This window comes from Hyperolius riggenbachi, chromosome 2, assembly GCF_040937935.1.
Source record: "Hyperolius riggenbachi isolate aHypRig1 chromosome 2, aHypRig1.pri, whole genome shotgun sequence".
NCBI classification, from domain to species: domain Eukaryota; kingdom Metazoa; phylum Chordata; class Amphibia; order Anura; family Hyperoliidae; genus Hyperolius; species Hyperolius riggenbachi.
Genome location: NC_090647.1, coordinates 223,007,657 through 223,027,343, shown reverse-complemented (window position 1 = coordinate 223,027,343; position 19,687 = coordinate 223,007,657). Strand labels below are relative to the sequence as shown.

At 44.0% G+C, this 19,687-nt stretch overlaps 1 protein-coding gene across 4 annotated transcripts in view; it reads left to right on the top strand.

Annotated features, from left to right (window-relative positions):
- Window positions 1–2,800: 2,800 nt before the first annotated feature.
- RASA3 (RAS p21 protein activator 3) overlaps window positions 2,801–19,687 on the top strand; it is a 233,265-nt gene continuing 216,378 nt past the window's right edge. The window contains exons 1-2 of one of the 4 annotated variants that reach the window (XM_068268221.1): window positions 2,818–2,960; window positions 9,656–9,789. In XM_068268221.1, coding sequence (XP_068124322.1) covers window positions 9,762–9,789 — 28 coding nt within the window. In that variant the 5' untranslated portion in view covers window positions 2,818–2,960; window positions 9,656–9,761. Of the gene's footprint in view, window positions 2,961–3,035; window positions 3,258–9,655; window positions 9,790–19,687 lie in introns of those variants that run through there. The other 3 variants (XM_068268220.1, XM_068268219.1, XM_068268223.1) reach the window with 3 other exon arrangements.

The following is a 19,687-nucleotide window of genomic DNA, read 5'->3' as shown; positions in this document are numbered from 1 at the left end:
AACCTATACTGGGGGGCAGCTACCTATCTAACCTACACTGGGGGGCAGCTACCTATCTAACCTACGCTGGGGGGCAGCTACCTATCTAACCTACGCTGGGGGGCAGCTACCTATCTAACCTACCCTGGGGTTGGCAGCTACCTATCTAACCTATGCTGGGGGGCAGCTACCTAACTAACCTATGCTGGTGGGCAGCTACCTATCTAACCTACGCTGGGGGGCACCTACCTAATCTAACCTATACTGGGGGGCAGCTACCTATCTAACCTACACTGGGGGGGCAGCTACCTATCTAACCTATACTGGGGGGCAGCTACCTATCTAACCTATACTGGGGGGCTCCTACCTAATTAACCTATACTGGGGGCACCTACCTATCCAACCTACACTGGGGGGCAGCTACCTATATAACCTATACTGAGGGGCAGCTACCTATCTAACCTATACTGGGGGCAGCTACCTAATCTAACTTATACTGGGGGGCAGCTACCAATCTAACCTATACTGGGGGGCAGCTACCTAATCTAACCTATACTGGGGGGCAGCTACCTAATCTAACCTATACTGGGGGGGGGGGGCAGCTACCTAATCTAACCTATACTGGGGGGCACCTACCTATCTAACCTATACTGGGGGGCACCTACCTAATTAACCTATACTGGGGGGGGCAGCTACCTAATCTAACCTATACTGGGGGGCACCTACCTAATCTAACCTATACTGGGGGGCAGCTACCTATCTAACCTATACTGGGGGGCACCTACCTAATCTAACCTATACTGGGGGGCACCTGTCTAATCTAGCCTATACTGGGGGCAGCTACCTAATCTAACCTATACTGGGGGGCAGCTACCTAATCTAACCTATACTGGGGGGCACCTACCTATCTAACCTATATTGAGGGGCACCTACCTATCTAGCCTATACTGGGGGGCACCTATCTATCTAACCTATACTGGGGGGCAGCTACCTATCTAACCTATACTGAAGGCACTTATCTAACCTGTATTAGGGGCACCTACCTACCTAGCTAGCCTATACTATACTGGCTACCTATATTGGAGGCACCTACCTAACTAACCTATACTGGGGGCAACTACCTATCTAACCTCTGCTGGGGGCAACTATTCTGGCTACCTATATTAGAGGCACCCACCTAGCCAGGGCCGGTTTAAGCAACAATGGGGCCCCAGGGCAAAATAAACCTGGGGGGCCCCCCCAACATATACCCCGGAACAAAAATCGGCATTAGGGGACCTTTTTTGCAGCTGGTATAGTCAGGGTGTGAAGTCCCAATCGGTCGGAGCTCCACATTCTGGCTATCCCAGCCTGCATGAGGGACAAGGGGTTAAAACGTTTTAGGGGGGGACCCCACATAATTTTTATTTATTTTTTTTTAAATTCCCACACTCTAAACATAAAAAAAAATTGGGAAAATAGGAAAAAATGCCAGGGATCTTCATACAGCCATATTGCAGCTGTATAGCGATCCCTGGCCAAAGCGCTGCGGCTGCGTATAGACCCCCTGGAAACCCCGTCAGGAAATGTATTACGCTTTCGTTTGATGCATGTAAAATTACACTACCGTTAGGTTTGCTACTAAAAGTGACATTTACCGCATTTAAAAGTATACGTTTTTTCTTCGAAACTTTAAAATCGATTTTCTCAAAAACTATAAGGTCTTTTTGAAAAATAGTTTTTTCCTCTTATTCCTAATGATCTCCTTAACATATCCTGCAAATTTAGGGTTTCTAGCATGTAAGGTGGATTTGCTATCAACCATTAAAGTCGGCAGGTTTTTAAATGTGTATTTTTTTTCCTTTGAAACTTTAAAATCGATTTTCTCAAAAACTATAAGGCCGATTTGAAATTTTTTTTCCTCTTGTAGCCACTAGGGGCCCCTACAAGCTCTGGGGCCCTGGGGCAGCTGCCTCCCTTGCCTCTATGGTAGCGCCGGCCCTGCACCTAGCTAACCTGTACTGGGGCACCAGGGACGGATCTAGACCAAGTTGTGCCTGGGGCAAGGTCAGGTTTTGGCGCCTAAACTGCCATTCCCCATCCAGTTTTGGCGCCTAAAGGTCAGGTTTTGGTAGCTAAAGATCACTTTTTGGCACCTAAACTGCCATTCCCCATCCAAATTTTGCCGCTTTTTTAATAATTCGACAAACTGCGCCTGGGGCAAGAGACCCGCCTGCCCCCCCCCCCCCCCCCAGATCCGTCCTTGGGGGCACCTACCTATCTAACTTATACCGGAGGCGCCTGCCTATCTAACCTATACTGGGGGCAACTATACTGGCTACCTATACTGGAGGCACCTACCTGGCTAATCTACAGCGGGGGCAACTATACTGGCTCAGCTATACCTGGCTATCTATACTGGGGGGACCTATAGCTGGCTACCTATACTGGGGTACCTATCTTGGCTACCTATACTGGGGGGACCTATACTAAGTGCAACTAGACCTGGCTAACCTATGCATATGCTTTATTCATATCCGTCTAGACTTTTATAGGTAATCACATAATTATGCCTATGTTAAACAATTGTAGGTGAACATGGCTGTGATTCCGTTGTCAGTACTGCGGGCTGCCCTAGGTTCATCATTCTGCCGCATCAGTGGATGGTAAAGAGGACATTAGTTACGGCGTCTTATGCCTGAATACTGTGTGTGCGGTGATTAGCAGCATTTTCTGCACACACACGGCAGGCAGCATGCACAGCAGGAGTTTGAACCACCCAGCAGCCGGCAGGGAGGAGCAAGGAGCTAGCACGTCTACAGGGGTACCACGGATGCCATCTTTCATATTACATTTGGGCTGAAGGCTGCTTTAGCCGGAACAGCAGTACAGTGACTGGGACAGACCCCGGCGAGCACAGCTCTACTCAGCTGCAGCAGCAAGCACCATGGCGGTGGAGGAGGAGGGGATCCGCGTCTTCCAGAGTGTGAGGATCAAGATAGGTGGGTAATGCCGGTGTGACAGTTTCCCTGCCGCATCCCATGCGTGCTCCACAGCCAGTCACTGATGCCGCACAACGGGCAGCCGGGGCTACTGTCATCATTGTACGGCGCAAAGTTTTTTTTCTGTCCCATTCTGAATGGCTGGTTGATGATGAAGCTGTGAGCCTCACAATGGACTGGCTGCTCTGCAAAGCAGTGCTTTTCCCAGCTATGCCTGATCTCCCCGTGTGTACCGGTGTGATGCCTCTCCACAAGGTGTACGCCAACTTATAGGACTGCTCATAGTGCTGGGAACAGGTGATTTTCCCATGTTTTTTGGTGGTACATGTCCCCATTGTTTCACTGATAATATTTATGCATGTGCCAAAAAGCGCCCTCACCAAAAAAAGTGGAGTACACTTTTTCACCTTGTTGATCCTGGATAATAGAGATGGTCATCTAGATGCTAGTTTTCCATTTTTATTATACATATGCTGAAAATAGCTTGAGTTTCAGCCAATCATGCATTTGGCCCAGTTTCTATCTGGTTTTCATGTGCACCAAGCTCAGGAAATTGGCATCTCATTGATCATCTGTAGTGGTGAACTTTCTACTAATGTACAAGGAGAGAATTTGTCAAACACTTGTTCTGCACTTCTGGCTTTTCTTTTTTTCTTCTTCACAGTTTTACTTGTTTAAGTATTTATGACCCACTTAAGTGTATTTAGGTACCACTTGACTCCCCCCTTTTCAGCCTAGTTATTATAATTATTTAGTATTTTTATAGCGCCGACATATTACGCAGCGCTGTACAGAGTGTATTATCTTGTCACTAACTGTCCCTTAAAGGAGCTCACAATCTAATCCCTACCATTGCCATATGTCTATATTATGTAGTGTAAGTACTGTAGTCTAGGGCCCATTTTAGGGGGAGCCAATTAACTTATCCGTATGTTTTTGGAATGTGGGAGGAAACCGGAGTGCCCGGAGAAAACCCACGCAGACACGGAGAGAACATACAAACTCTTTGCAGATAGTGCCCTGGCTGGGATTCCAACCAGGGACCCAGCGCTGCAAGGCAAGAGCGCTAACCACTATGCCACCGTGCTGCTAGTTCACGAAGAATGAATGCCTGCCCCCCTCTCTTGTAAATAATGGTGGAAAACTGAAGGACAGATTTTGGAGTTGAGATGATTAGACTTTTTCAGCATGTTTAGATTGTGTCCCCTCTCTGTGTTCTGGTCCCACATAGAGATATGCTGCTTGATGTTATGACATGACTAGTCTGCTCATGGACTGGATGGGACAGTGTATTCATAAGTGCTTCCATGCATCTGTATGACATCTGTCATATATCAGAGCTTACCAGCGTGGGCTGGGACATGGAGATAGCGCTTGTTATCCAGCAGTGCGTTCTGTGGCTGGAAGTGACTCTTCTAACCCCCCCCCCCCCCCTCCTAAGTTGATAAATGTGTGAATGTGTAGGTGATCAGTCTTTGCAGCTACCACCATGGGAGAGTAGACAATTTTTTGCCCATGTCTGTCTGATTTGCCTGTTGGCAAAACCTCTCCCTGGACAGCGAAGCCTCTTTTTAGTGCAACAAAGCTTTCATTATTCTGTCCCAGTGGAAAATCTTTGTAAAGCAAGGCCCTCAGTGACTGGAATACAAACTCAAAGCAGCTTGTTGCATATAACAGGACTTGAAACTTAACTGAGCGGTTTAAAAAAACACTGATTTAGGCTGGGTTTCTACTTTGCAAAAGCAAGACCCATTTTACACTGGTGACTTCATCACCGGCCGCATTCTTTTCTTGCAGAGATCATTTGCTACATTATGAGTTGTTTCATGTTGCTCCATTTAGTACCGATTCTTCCAAGTTGGTAACATGTTTTGTGGCAGCATGAGTACCTGTCGTTCGCTACAAAATGACATGAATTCATGTGTATAGACCTGCATTGTAACTATAGCGACAGCAGCAAGAACTACAGATGAGGCAAACCGCAGCTTAGCCCAGTGACTCTAAAGTCTGCATGTGAGAGGTTGTGTTCTGGGAATATTATGTAGGAAGCTTCTGTTCACTTTCCTAATATCTCCTTCATGTATTCATTTCTATCAAGTAATTTTATATAGCAGTTAATATTTTGGAATGTCGGACCTTGTTGGGCAGTGTGATTTTTCCAGTAACACTTTTAAGGTAACAGTCTTCTGTCTTTCATCTGTGCTGCTGGTATTTAGATGTGTAGTCATGACCCAATATTGACAATCATGGATCACTTTTTTAATTTCCAGAAGGCAAAAATGCACAGTAACATATGTCAGATGAATTGTTTTCTGCCTGAATCGTGAAGTGAGCGGTTTTCTCATATGCAGGAAAGGAAACCCAACAGTTTGGTTGTGGTTTCCTATCAAGTGTCAAATCAGTTGAGAATTTTTTCACTTAAAGGTGGGGTCATACTGGGCTTGACCGCAACAGACTGTTTTTTTTTTTTTTTTTTTTCTTTTCAAATGAACTTTTTCCACAGCACAATATAATATAGTTATGGATACATACAAACCAAAAGGCCTCATTTACAAAGCTTCTCCTGGGCTGGAAATCATTGGGGAAGACCAAAGATTGTAAAGAAAAGAAAACACCCTTGGTTGGGCCACATTCACAGTGGCCATTGCATTGTGTTCCCTGTGACAGCAGGAACCCAATGCAACGGATCGGGACATTGGCACCACATGGTATGTTTGCATTGCATCAGGTACAATGAAGCATACTGTCATTGAAAAGTATGCTTCACTCTTACTGTTAATGTGCGTGATTAGAGGTTATGCGCTGCATGCAGTGCATTGATAATGCTGCAACCCATTGTACTGCAATCTTCCCACCACACTGGGACCGTCACATAGTTAGTGCATTGCAGTGCGGTAAGCTTCTTTATAAAGGGGCTGTTACACCTCATTACAAAGTACCACTGTAAATGTGGCCTTATTTAAAGGACCACTATCGCAAACATGTTTAGAATTTATAAGACAAACATGTCTCCCAGAGTACAATGCACCATAAATGACTTTTCTCCTGTGTTGTTGCTATTTACTGTAGGCTGTAAAAATCTATTTGATCTGACAGGTTTTGGACCAATTCATAACCTTTTTGGGGGATTCCCAGTATTTCCTTTTTGCTTTATAAGAGCACTCCCTGTAAAGGGTCTATACCAGGCATGGGCAAACTTGGCCCTCCAGCTGTTGAGGAACTACAAGTCCCACAATGCATTGCAGGAGTCTGACAGCCACAGTCATAACTCATAAAGGCAAATGCATTGTGGGATTTGTAGTTCCTTAACACCTGGAGGGCCAAGTTTGCCCATGCCTGATCTATACTAAGATGCTGGCCAACCTCTCAACTCATTTTCACACTATTTTGGTATTTGGACTAAACAACTGCCATTCCCTTAGTGGTGTCAAAGATACAGTAAACCCTGAGAATCTCCTATGAGGAGATGGACTAGTCCAAAACCTGTCTGATCAATCATATTTTTACTACCTATTGTATGTGACAGCGGCATAGGAAAAAAGTGGGATCACGCTTGGTATGCATGTGGCGTGACGCATACAGTTAATGAATGCATGCTTCACTGCAACGATAAACTTGCAAGTTGTCTGGTACTGCACAGCATGCCTCGCATCATGCCAATGGATCTATTGCACCACACTGCAAGAGCTCCGACTCTGACGCCTCAGTTTATGAAACCTCCTACTCCTCAGTTTATGAAACCTCCTACTCCTCAGTTTATGAAACCTCCTACTCCTCAGTTTATGAAACCTCCGACTCCAGGTACCCAAAATTGCTCCGACTCCTCGACACTGACTACTTAGTGTAATTTTTACAGAGGCTATTGATTTTGTTCAAAAATCATCGGACTCCTCATTTTATTGAGACCACTGACTCCAGGTACCCAGATTTACTCCGACTCCTCGACTCTTACTCCACAGCCCTGTCTCTGATAAGTGAAAATATCATACCATTATTGCCTTACAATTCTTCATGAACTATGCAGTGTCCGACCTCCTGCATTTTCCACTTCTTAGTGTATTATGCAGGAAATACACGGTTTGTTTCTGTCATGCATTTCTCCTCTCAATTGTTTTTGCCGCTTGATTCTGCAGTCGATTCTTTTATCTTCCACTCGTTTTTCTTATCTTTTTCCATTCACTTCTATCAGAAATCGAGCAGCGAAAGAATCGAAAGGGAGATCAGGCATGTTGGAAATGATCTATCGAACCATCTAATCGCCTAAAAAACGAACCGTGTATTCCCAGCATTACAGGAAGTGAGTCTTCCCACATAAACTATGGTACAATTATAGGGGATTGCTAAGTAGGAAGAATGACAAAAGGTGTAAGTGGCATATTGTGATTTATACAGGATATAAGCAACATGATTCAGCATGTGAAAAGGTTATTCACAGTCTCATAAGCTACACACTAATACCTTGTAAATATTCTCAGCACAGGCAGAAACAAAGTTAATTCCAGCTCCCATCACACATGGGAACTAGAAATAAATAAAATGCACTGACTAATTTTTCACGTGGAGCCACACAATACTACTCAGGGGTCAGATGATTATTCACGAATACAATGAAACATCCTTATAACTTGCTAGTCACCACAAAGATTACGCTATGTGCTACATACAAAACGGTTTCCTCAGTTTAGGTTATACATAACCTTCACGGTTTAAGAAGAGGAAGTGAGTAGTGTGAAGAAAATTGCATCACCTAACAATCTAAAAATCACACATTATGAAAATATAGTGGCTTAGCCCTCATGGTTCTCACCAATGCAAGAGACAGGGCCAGAGGCTGTATAAAGGCCACTGTGAATGGGGGATTGTTCTACAGAATTTGGTCACTTTGATGGACTTCCTCTCTGTTAATTGTCAAATTTTCAGTTGCTTTCTGGCAGTTTATAGCCCAAATAGCATGATCAAAGAGCAGTGGTGAATCAGTCAATCAGATTACCGGTTAAATAGTGGCTGCTGGGATTTGTAGTATGTTACTTCTCAGTTTCTGTTCATTTTTAACAGGTCGTAATAGCAATTATTTTTGTAGGTAGACACCAAGTGTGTAATGTCCACAAACTGTTAACCTTGTATCCTGGTAAGGTTAAAGCTTGGTACACATGCTTGATGGTTCTTGGCTTTGGTGGTCAGCTGGGACCATCTCTGTTGAGAGTCTAGCATGTGTACAGTGCTCCAGATCCTCAGTGATGCTTCCCCAAAACATCCACAGTCGGATTATCTTAGCTGAGTGAAGGCTGAGAGCACTGTTTTACTCCTTACCCCTCTCGCTTTATTGTACACCATACTGTTGTCCCTCCTCCTCACTCCGTAGCAACAAAATACATTGCTAGCCTGGAAACTAGTGAAGTGTCTTTCACACTGAGTGATGTGCAGCGGGGGTTCCAACAGAGTAACACACAGCATGCAGTACATTTCCCCCGGACAATGTCCGTGTTTACTCTGGCAGTGAAGCACATTTTCATTGTACTGTATGCTTCACTGTACAGTTGCACTGTACATCTAAGGCGCAGTACCACTTTTTGCCAGTGTTGCGATGGTAATGTAATGTGCACAGTGTAAAAGGACCCTTAGGCTGGGAACACTTGTCTATTTTCATGCGCGTTTTCTGCACAGAACTTCAATGTGTTTTTCGCACACAGAAAAAAACAAAACACATTGTGCAGCATAATACTGCGTCTGTACATTTTTCTCTATCAATTACATTAGCTGCTGTGAAAAAATGTATGCATTTTCTGCATACAAATACACATGGTATGCAAAAAGTGCATGCAGAAAACTCAGACATGTGTTCCTTCTCAGCCCCCCCCCCCCCACCTTAGAGTTTACTCGTGGTGTACATTGCGCACTGCATTATTCTATGCGTCAAAAGCACAATGCTCACACCCTGCCTGTGGTTGACTGTTTTAAAATTGGCAATATTTTGTAGGAAAATGTGCAGTGACATGCAAACAAGAACTGTGTTGCAATGCACAAATGTAAAATGTAAAAATGCATTGTTGTGACAAATGGAATAACAAATTTCTGTACATTTGCATGTCGTTTTACAACCACTTCTTTAGTGGCTGGATAGTTTAAGGGCTCTGCCTCTGGTACAGGAGACCAGGGTTTGAATCTCTGCTCTCCCTGTTCAGTGAGCTGGCACCTATTCAGTAAGGAGACCTTGAGCAAGATACCTTAACACTACTACTACCTAAAGAGCCCGCCCTAGTGGCTGCAGCTCTGGCACTTTGAGTTAGCCAGGGAAAAGCGCAGTGTAAATGTTCTTCATCTTGTCTAGAATTGTAGTGTGAATAAGGTATTGGAGTTTGGTGTAATCTAGGAGCTTAAAATGTAAGAATGTTAGTTTTTGAAAATTTTTGTTTGTTAATTTTATGAGAAGTTACAATGATGCATAAATCTCCCTACCCGGTTTCTGAGTGGAAAAATAAGAAGTGCTCTGCATCACTTTGTGTTTTTGGCCTGCTTCAGTTGTCCTATCGCTCATCTGTCACAGATGTAAGCTGCTGCTGCTGATTGCAGGCATATGGTCACAAGTCATTGTAAAAAACAAACAAAAAAAAAACACGCAAGTTGCTGCTTATGTATGAAGTGGTTTAATTTACCCTGGATTAGTGTCAATTTCTGCCATAAATTTTCTTTGATAGATGTTCCCCATCATCTCCTGAGTCCGCATCTTGGAACAAACACACAGGCAGCAAAGTTGGGCCGAAGTCTGTACTGACTGAATGCATTGAAGACAATACATCATTAATGGCAGCCTTAATATCTCACAGTGCAGGTCTCCTTAATTATTATTGTTGTTGTAATGTATGTTTCTAAGTGGTCATTCCTGTTGACAAATAAGCTCTGTGTGGAGTAATTGCAGTGTGATGTGTCATTCATGTATTATGACAGTAATATATCGCTTATGAAGACTATTTGTTCTCTTCTGCACATCCTTTTTGTGCTACTTATGCTCACCACATAAGACAATTCTTTACTTTACTCTGTGGCAAGTTCCACCCATTCTCAGTGGTTTCATCTGTTATTTTTTTTTTTCCCTGTGTGCTTTAAAGGGTGGGGCGTTAGCAAGGAAACGGTGGTTCTGCAGAAACCCACTTGGCGTTTGTCTGTTTTGATTACTTGCTGTTGAGCTTGGCATGATATTTAATTTACGGTTAAACTTTAACACATTTATTGGCTGCCTGACTGTGGGTATTCAGTGAAAAAATGCTCTTCTGGTGCCTGATGTGCAGAGTTACACAGAATAACCTGCAGGGAACTTGTGGTGACAGGGAACTGGAGGTACTGTGACCTTTTTACAAGTTGCTAGTGTTACGGTTGCCCCTTTTCCTTAATGTGCCCATTGATGGTACAATTTTTAGTAAATGATCCTATTTTCCACCATATTATTCGGATCATATTGTATGAAAACAGAGAAGTTGGTGGGCCCAATCAATCTTGAATGATTACGTTATCAATCGTTTCCCTAAGGGCCCTTTGACACTGGGGCGGTGTGGTGCTACTGCAGGCTAATGAAAGTCTATGGGGAAGTTCATACTTCCCACGTTGTGGTACACTGCGCCAGAAGTGCCCGATTTAATGATAGCACATATCTAAGTGACCGTGCGGCTCCTGTGGCGACCTTTGGCGTTCTGTGTTGGCCCAGAAGTCATGTTGGTCTATGGCGACGCAGGGTTTAAGCACGTTGGCGTTGCAACATCGCGGCGCGCATGTGTGGAAGCATATTTTTACAATACGCTTCCGTGCACTTCCGCATACCCGAAAAAGGAAGTGACCACAAGCATGTCACTTCCTGTTTGGACGGATGCCAGACAGGGAGCACCGTGTACGAACGCCCTGAAGGCCTGTTTTTGGCACTGCGATACGGCAGGCACAACGCAACGCTAACGCCAATTTGTAGTGTGAAACCAGCCTAAAGAGTTGGTTGATCGGCATGGTGGATTTTTTCATAGATGCGATCGGAGCTGGTTTTGATAAGAATAGTTTGGACTCTTTAATTGTGTGGATTGATTAAATATTAATCTTTGGATCTGAATGATTTTATCGAAAATATGATCAATCAATAAACATGACACCATTAATGGGCACCATTAGGCTACGTTCATAGTAATAACAGGAGCGGAAGATTTACACTGCACGTAATATATGACTGATGCATTACATACTGCTAAACTGCATGTTACTGCACTCCATTACATCGCACTGCACTGAACCAAGTGAGCGGCGCATAGGATTAAAATTGCAGTGCGACTTTCCGCGTTACAATGCGTCCGTTATGTCTCACTGCAATGCCCCGCTGTGAATGTACCCAAAGTCGTCTTTATTAAGAAATGTGTTGTAGAGGTGACAAATCACCAGTGTGGACTTGCCCATATGTCCATTTGGTTGACGGTGGTGGCTCTGCCTGTGACAGGAGCAGTGTTGTTTTGTTGCCAGCTAGCAATAGGTACAAACTGCTGTTTGGCTGACAGGTAACTGTGTGTAACTCTTCACTGAATGGAGCTTGCTGGGTGATTGCTTGTTCATTATGGAATTTCCTGGTGGCACTTAATGGTCTGTTCATTCAAATCAGTCATGCAGTTAGAGAAGTCAAATTCCCAGGCCGGCCTGCTTCCTCTAGACTAGAGCAGAAATCACTTGAAGGGAACCTGAAGTGAAAGAGATATGGAGGTTGCCATATTTATTTCTTTTTAAACAATACTAATTGCTTGGAAGTCCTGATGATCATTCTGGCATCATTAGTGTTTCTAACGGAATATGTTGCCGATAATTGCACACCTGAAACATGCATGCAGCAAATTCAGTCAGACTTTCACTTTAGACAGAGCATCTGATCTGCATGCTTGTTCGGGGCTACAAGTATTAGAGGCAGAGGATCAACAGAATTGCCAGGCAACTGTTATTGCTTAAAATTAAAATGAATATTTCAACCTTCATATCCCTCTCACTTCATGCTCCCTTTAAAGGTGATGCCATAAATCCCATTTTATCTGTATGAACACACACAACACTCATTACCCCTCTGAGAAATCGCCAGGAGTCAGGGCCAGTGCACACCAAAAAGCGCTAGCGTAATCGCAAATGCTCAGCACTTTTTGAAGTGATTTTTCAAGGCAATTCTAGGCCTGTGCCTAGCAATTTTCTAATCATGCCTAGTCATTTTTGGAGCGTTTTGGTGTAACAGTTTTGTTATTTTTTTGTTACATTGGAGCTGTAACTAAACAGCTTCTGTAACAAAAACGCTTGGAAAATCGCTCTGAGCGAGCGCCTATCAGGACTCTTTTCCACTTTCCTATGCATAACATTGAGGCTGAATCACCTCAGAAAACAGCAGAAATGCTGCAGGACCCGCGTTTGGGAGAAAATCGCATCGCTCTGGTGTGATCCATCCCATTCAAATGCGTTAGCCAAGCACTTTTCAAAGGGCTGGTGTTTTTAAAAGCACTCAGCGCTCTTGGAGTGCACCAGCCCTCAGCCTGTTTTCTCCTGTCCTCCTCCCAGCAGAGCTCTGTGCACACGTACAGAGCTCTATACACTCTACACACTGAAGTGTAGCGTGAATAGGCAGGCACAGAAGCAGCTGGGGGTGGGATTAAAGGACAGACTTTCAAATTGGGTTCAGACCCCCTAAATCGGGATGGTTGTGAGGCAGGCCCAGATTTACCTCAAAGGAGCCTATAGGCACAGATGTCCTGGCACCTTAGACGTCAACCTCCATGAACCTACAAACACCTGCCAAACCGCACTACAATATTTCTGGCTGTCACTTCTCCATTACTTCCCTAAACCTTTAATAGGTAGCTACAGGTGCACCTTAGTATTAGGTAGGCAGATGTACCCTCAATATTAAGTAGCTAGAGGTGCCCTGAAGTATTAGGTAGCTAAAGTAACCTCTAATTTATACTCTCTTCAGGACTCTGCAAAGGGAAGGAGGGAGAAAGGCACTCTGAGAGGGGAGGGAGCCGCCTTTCCATCATCAGGCGCCTGTAGGCACGTGCCTACAGTGCCTTATGGTAAATCCGGCCCTGTTGTGAGGTATGCTAACAATTTATTGGAAAAAAAATGTAATGCCAGTGCAGGAAAGCCATAAAGGCCCTGTTTTCTTGGACACTGGAACAATGCCCTTTTGTTAATGTTAGAAGCATGCAGTTTTTTCTGCAAGCAGCTCTCTGTTTCTACCAGCAAAGGCAAGTATACATGTCTGAAGAACTTACATGTTCCAGAGTGCCACCATGGAGGGCAGAGAAGAGGCGTACGTTAAAAAAGGGCGCCGGGAAAAAAGGGCGCACGGTTTTAAACGCTAAGCATGAATAACGTTTCAGAAAAAATTGTGCTATATTTCGTTTAAAAATAATGTTTTATAAAGTTATAAATCATTAAATAATGTGTATAAAATCGGCAATTGTAAAAACGTTAATCTTCCGTTTTAAAAAGTGAAACGTATAACGTTTAAAATTTTTTTTACTAAGTAACCCTCCCTGTACCTACCCCTAGACCACCCTGGTGGTGCCTAAACCTAAGACCCCCCCTGGTGGTGCCTAAACCTAAGACCCCCCCTGGTGGTGCCTAAACCTAAGACCCCCCCCTGGTGGTGCCTAAACCTAAGACCCCCCCTGGTGGTGCCTAAACCTAAGACCCCCCCTGGTGGTGCCTAAACCTAAGACCCCCCCTGGTGGTGCCTAAACCTAAGACCCCCCCTGGTGGTGCCTAAACCTAAGACCCCCCCTGGTGGTGCCTAAACCTAAGACCCCCCCTGGTGGTGCCTAAACCTAAGACCCCCCCTGGTGGTGCCTAAACCTAAGACCCCCCCTGGTGGTGCCTAAACCTAAGACCCCCCCTGGTGGTGCCTAAACCTAAGACCCCCCCTGGTGGTGCCTAAACCTAAGACCCCCCCTGGTGGTGCCTAAACCTAAGACCCCCCCCCCCCCCCCTGGTGGTGCCTAAACCTAAGACCCCCCTGGTGGTGCCTAAACCTAAGACCCCCCTGGTGGTGCCTAAACCTAAGACCCCCCTGGTGGTGCCTAAACCTAAGACCCCCCAGGTGGTGCCTAAACCTAAGACCCCCCCAGGTGGTGCCTAAACCTAAGACCCCCCCAGGTGGTGCCTAAACCTAAGACCCCCCCAGGTGGTGCCTAAACCTAAGACCCCCCCAGGTGGTGCCTAAACCTAAGACCCCCCCAGGTGGTGCCTAAACCTAAGACCCCCCTGGTGGTGCCTAAACCTAAGACCCCCTGTGATAAGCATTAATAACGTTTTAAAAAATATTGTGCGGTTTTTCGTTTAAAAAAGAAATATTTTACAAGTTTTCGTTTAAAAATAATGTTTGAAAAAGAAATATTTTACAAGTTTTCGTTGAAAAATGTTTTAAAAATATTGTACTGTTTTTCGTTTAAAAATAATGTGTAAAAAATTATAAATCATTAAATAATGTGTAATCATGAGAAGCAGTTATAAAACATTAAAAGTCTCCGGGCGCCGCTTTTAAAACGTTATTTTTCTCCGGCGCCCTTTTTTCCTGTTGGGCGCCCATTAAACGATATTTATAATGGGAGTGAATGGCGGCGCCCTTTTTGTCCACCTGCCTCATGCGCCCAAATTTCCTGCTTCCAGAGAAGAGTACTGAATGTGGAAGCCTGAGGAAAGCCAGTGATCAGACCAGACCAGTGTGCACCATTGCCACACTGTGATCTAAAATATAAGGCCCCGTTCACACTGCACGCGTTTCCATCCTCGTTTCGGGAACGCGTGCAGGAGGCCGACACGCACGACATCAGACAGTGCATAGACTGCACTGGGAACGCATGCTGCATTCATTTTCTCCCGAAACGCGTGTGACCCATTCACGTAAATGAATGGGATCAGCCGCGCAACGCATACAAATGCGGTTGGCATACGGTTGTATGCGTTGCATTCCGAACACACGGCCGTCCACGGTTGCTGATGTGAACGAGGCCTGATGCATAGTTACAGAGATACAGGTTGCGGAAATCGAACAGAAAATATAAAAACTGTCCATTCCCAGATCAGAAGGGAATGGATCGGAATGGGTGCGAATTGATCCAATGTTAACCTATGGATCCCTTCACATCCGTCCGCTCGAACGGATCCGGTCCACGCGATCCACATGATCCACGGAACGGGGATCGCAAGTTTCCTTCTGTAGCAATTGTTCTGGACCGCTGAGCCCAGCAGAACAGAAACGGATCCTGAAGCGCTGCATTGGGGGGCGATGATAAAACGGAACACACTAGTGAAGAAACTGATCTAGCCAGCAAAATCCACTTTAGGGGTGGGGATCTGGGGGAGATGTGGGAAATGGAACAGAAGCAGCTGAACGGCAACGGCGTGAAGAGGGTCTGATCGACCGGTAATCACATCCGTTTTCACGTATCCGTTTGCCACTAAACTGCCAGTGTGAACCGGGCCTAAAGGACCTAACTTGATTTTTTTTCAAATTTCTTCAACAGCCTGCCGTTGTACTCTACAACTAATGGTTACTTTGATATACAGTTTCTATAAAATGTAAACTGATTACAAGCATTGTAGTGTGCTTTCAAATGTGAGTAGGAGACCGATAAGGCATAGTTTCCATCTAGCGCTGCAGGCAAGACAAGTGGCCACCTGGACGCACAGCACTGTATAGCTCTGTACTTTCCCCCAATGCAATTGCAATTCCATTCATCATGAATGATTGAAATGCAATGCAAACCTGCCAAAATGCCTGCAACCATGTACTGGGATTCCGCTGTGAAGTGCAACGTATGGATGGAGATATCAGACCGTGCAGTCTATGCTTTTTATATTGTCCCTGTGATCTGGGTTGCGCTTCCAAAAGCGCAACTAAATCGTGCAGATGGAAATTAAGCCTAACTCTTCAATCACAACAATAAAGGATTTTTTGTTGTAACCTTTAGCATAAACCACAGCATCACTACAGAATCCATAGTGAAGCATATCATTGCAGTGAAGTGTGTCACAGTTTATATTTTGTGTCTTTGTTGATCAGGCAGCTCTGGGAATTGCTGCCCTTTCTCTGCCACATGTGATAAGTGGTGGATTTGTGTGCCAGGTGTATGTGCAGCAGAAAGTATGAGGTTTGCTTATCTACATCAAGTATTACAATGAAGAACATGCTGCATGCTAATAGCCTTTTGAACTGTCTTCTGATAAGAGCTCATAGGAACAGCACAGAAAAAATATTATGTGATGACGCACACGATTCATCATGCGCACAGCACAGTCAAGAGCCAGCAATTAAATCATTTTCTTTATTGCGCTGGATTTCCAAGGATAGTGATGTTTACTGTGAAATTTTAATATTAGCAAATCTTTATTATTTGCATTGCCACTGTATGTCATTGATAATTGCTTGTGGCCTTTGATTCTAAATTAGTCTTTGATTCTAAATTAGAAGTATTATCCTCCTTGTTTCCGATTTTATGTTATTTGAGAACTCGGGGGTGAGTTAAATTTAAATTATCCATCTAATTTTATTAGTTATTGTAATTCATTTTTTTAATGTGTTCCTTCTTTTCTTCTTCTTTTTTTTTTTTCTCCTTGAAAGCGGTGTACAATGAATCTTCACAAGGGGTTTACACCTCCTGTTGCCTTAAATGTGCCTCTAAACCAAAGGGTTAAATAAGGAAACCAACATCCAATCCAATGGTGATGTTTCTCCCAGGCAGAACCCAGAAAATGTCTTTTTATCAGTTGATCCTTGTCTCATAGCTGATAGCAACTGATTCAGTGTAGCCCCAGCCTAAAAACAGTAAGGTGGCACTATGATTACTGTGGCACTACAATAAAGAGACTCCATAGGGGAGGCACTAATTATGGCGGGCACGATAATTCCTGGGGGGTGCTGAAATGGTGAAATTCCACTAAAATCTAAGTGGTGAATCTTCTTCTGATATTCCTGAACCATTGGGATGATAGTTTTGGAGGAAACCTTTGTTGGCTGGAGGCTAGGCTAGTTTATGCTGATGCAGGCTTGTAATAAAGTACAAGTTGGCCAGAGCAGTTCTAAACTTAGTGGGCCAGTGACTGTAAACTGAGGGGGGATAATATCTTTGTCAGAATTCAGTACATCTGTTCAAACCTTCTGAGAGGTCTTCTTCAGTCTTGAAATTTGAGAAAGAACTTTGTCCATTGAAGTACGACTAAAAGAGCGTTTTAGGCATGTGCATTGGATTCAGACCTGCAGCACCACGTGGAGGAAACTACAAATATAAGGAGAATGCATTCTTTTTTTTTTTTTTTTAAACAAAAAGATGTTTATTGAACAGAATTTTGCATTTTACAAGGCATATATATATGTACATAGATCTTAAAAATACATGCATGGCTGTATTACAGGTATAGGGTGAATAATACATGAAGAAATTGCAATTGACTGTATGTAAGAGAGCAGTGGGAGATATAATCTTTATAAGGGCCCTTTTCCACCTGCAATCGCTAGCGTTCATGCTGAACGCTAGCGATTGCTGAATCGCAAAACCGGCGATTCCCCCGACGTTTGCAGCCGCGATTTTGCTATGCTATGCACTGCATAGCAAAATCGCGGCAATTATCGCTCCGCCGCGCGTTCGCGACAAAAGCGAATCGCGGTAGTGGAAATGACCTACCGCGATTCCTATGTTAAAAAGCAAACCGTAGCGATTGTAAAATCGCTAGCGGTTTGCGGTTTTGCGATTCAGCCAGCGCAAACGTGCTGGTGGAAAAGGGCCCTAAGGGATAACAAGCCCGGGTTTGCAAATAAGTCAACAAGTATTTTAGAGTAAACAGAGATTTAACCCGTGTCCCTGATTACAAGCCTTAGAATCGAGAGTACATGCATTACCGATTCTTCCACCTATCCCAAACCAGGTGGAATTTCTTGCTTGAACCTCTGTGCAAATACACAAGCTTTTTGTATGGAATGGCGTTGTTTACTCTTTTGACCCAGTTTTCGAAAGAGGGTGCTATTGGGGATAACCATCTGAGTGCCACTTCCTGTCTAGCCATGAAGAGGACTTCAGATAAAAAGGTTTTTAGCGAGTTATCAAGGGCCTCATCTTGTATTACACCAAGGAGACAGAGAATAGGGTCAGAGTTCAAGGGGCAGCCCATCTTATCATGTAGAAACTTAGTAATTTGAGCCCAGAAGGGCAGAATGGATGGGCATTCCCATATCAAGTGGAAAAAGGTAGGTGAGGTGGCTTGGCATTTGGGACATAGGTCAGATTGTTGTGGGTTGTATTTAGTTATTTGCTTGGGAATCAAGTAGGTTTGATGTAGTATATACATTTGCGAAGTGCGTTCACGGATACAAGGAGAGACCCTTTTGGGAGAGAATGCATTCTTTAAAATGCATTCAGTAGGCTGACGGTATGTTTCGGTTATTATATGTTTACCGTATGTAGTGCCAGATAGTCCAGTGCACTTTACAGTTGCGGTGGTATAGACAACTTATAGAGATAATTACTGTACATGATACAAACAAAGAAAATGCAGATAATACTGTCTCACAGTATACGTGGTAGGAAGTACACAAGAGAAGGGAAAGGCAATAAACAGCAATTCCCTGAGATATTTGGAGGAGTGGAGCCCGCACTGTAGGCTGTGCTATCATTACAGCAGAGAATGGACATTTTTCTATTGTTTTTTTTTCACCCTAGTATAAAGGAATAGAGGGATGAAACATAATTTGAAGGGAGATGGTAAACTGTAGTTACCTTATTTTGACCACTCAGTTCACCTCTGCCAGAAATCTGTGCTGCAACATGTCCAATCAATTGAAGCGTTGATAATTTTTTACCTAAAATCTATAGAAACTATCGACCAGAAAAAAGGATGGAAAATCTGGGTTTATTGGGGCAGTGCAGTCCATTGTCAGCCTGTAGAGTGGCACTGCATTGACTGGTGCAACACTGCTGTTTGTGTTTTTTTTCTTACTGATTTATCTATTGAAAATCTATGTGCAGCATGTGGAAGGAATCGATTCCTCTGTGATTAGAGAGAGATCAATCGTGTGGCCACATCAGGTGGTAGTCTACTAGCGTGTGGCTAGATGAAGACCAAGTTGGATCAGTAATAGGCTAACAAGCTAGATCAGATCGTATGCTTTCTCAAGAAGATGAGTGTAGTGGTTGAGGGCTCTGCCTGTGACACAGGAGACCAGGGTTCGAATCTCGGCTCTGCCTGTTCAGTAAGCCAGCACCTATTCAGTAGGAGACCTTTGGCAAATCTCCCTAACACTGCTACTGCCTATAGAGCGCGCCCTAGTGGCTGCTGCTCTGGTGCTTTGAGTCCGCCAGGAGAAAAGCGCGATTTTAAATGTTGTTTGTCTTGTCGTGTGTGTGTGTACTTTAGGGGTTGTGGAAGGGAGTTCCAGAATAGAGGAGATGTTTGTGAAAAATAAAGGATACCCAAAGTGACGTGTGACATGATGAGATAGACATGGGTATGTACAGTGCCTAGCACACAAATAACTATGCTGTGTTCCTTTTTTTTTCTTTTTGTCTGAAAGAGTTAAATATCAGGTATGTAAGTGGTTCAGTCCTGACTCAGACAGGAAGTGACTACAGTGTGACCCTCACTGATAAGAAATTCCTACTATAAAACACTTTTCTAGCAGAAAATGGCTTCTGAGAGCAGGAAAGAGATAAAAGGGGTCAATAGTTCATAGATTTTAG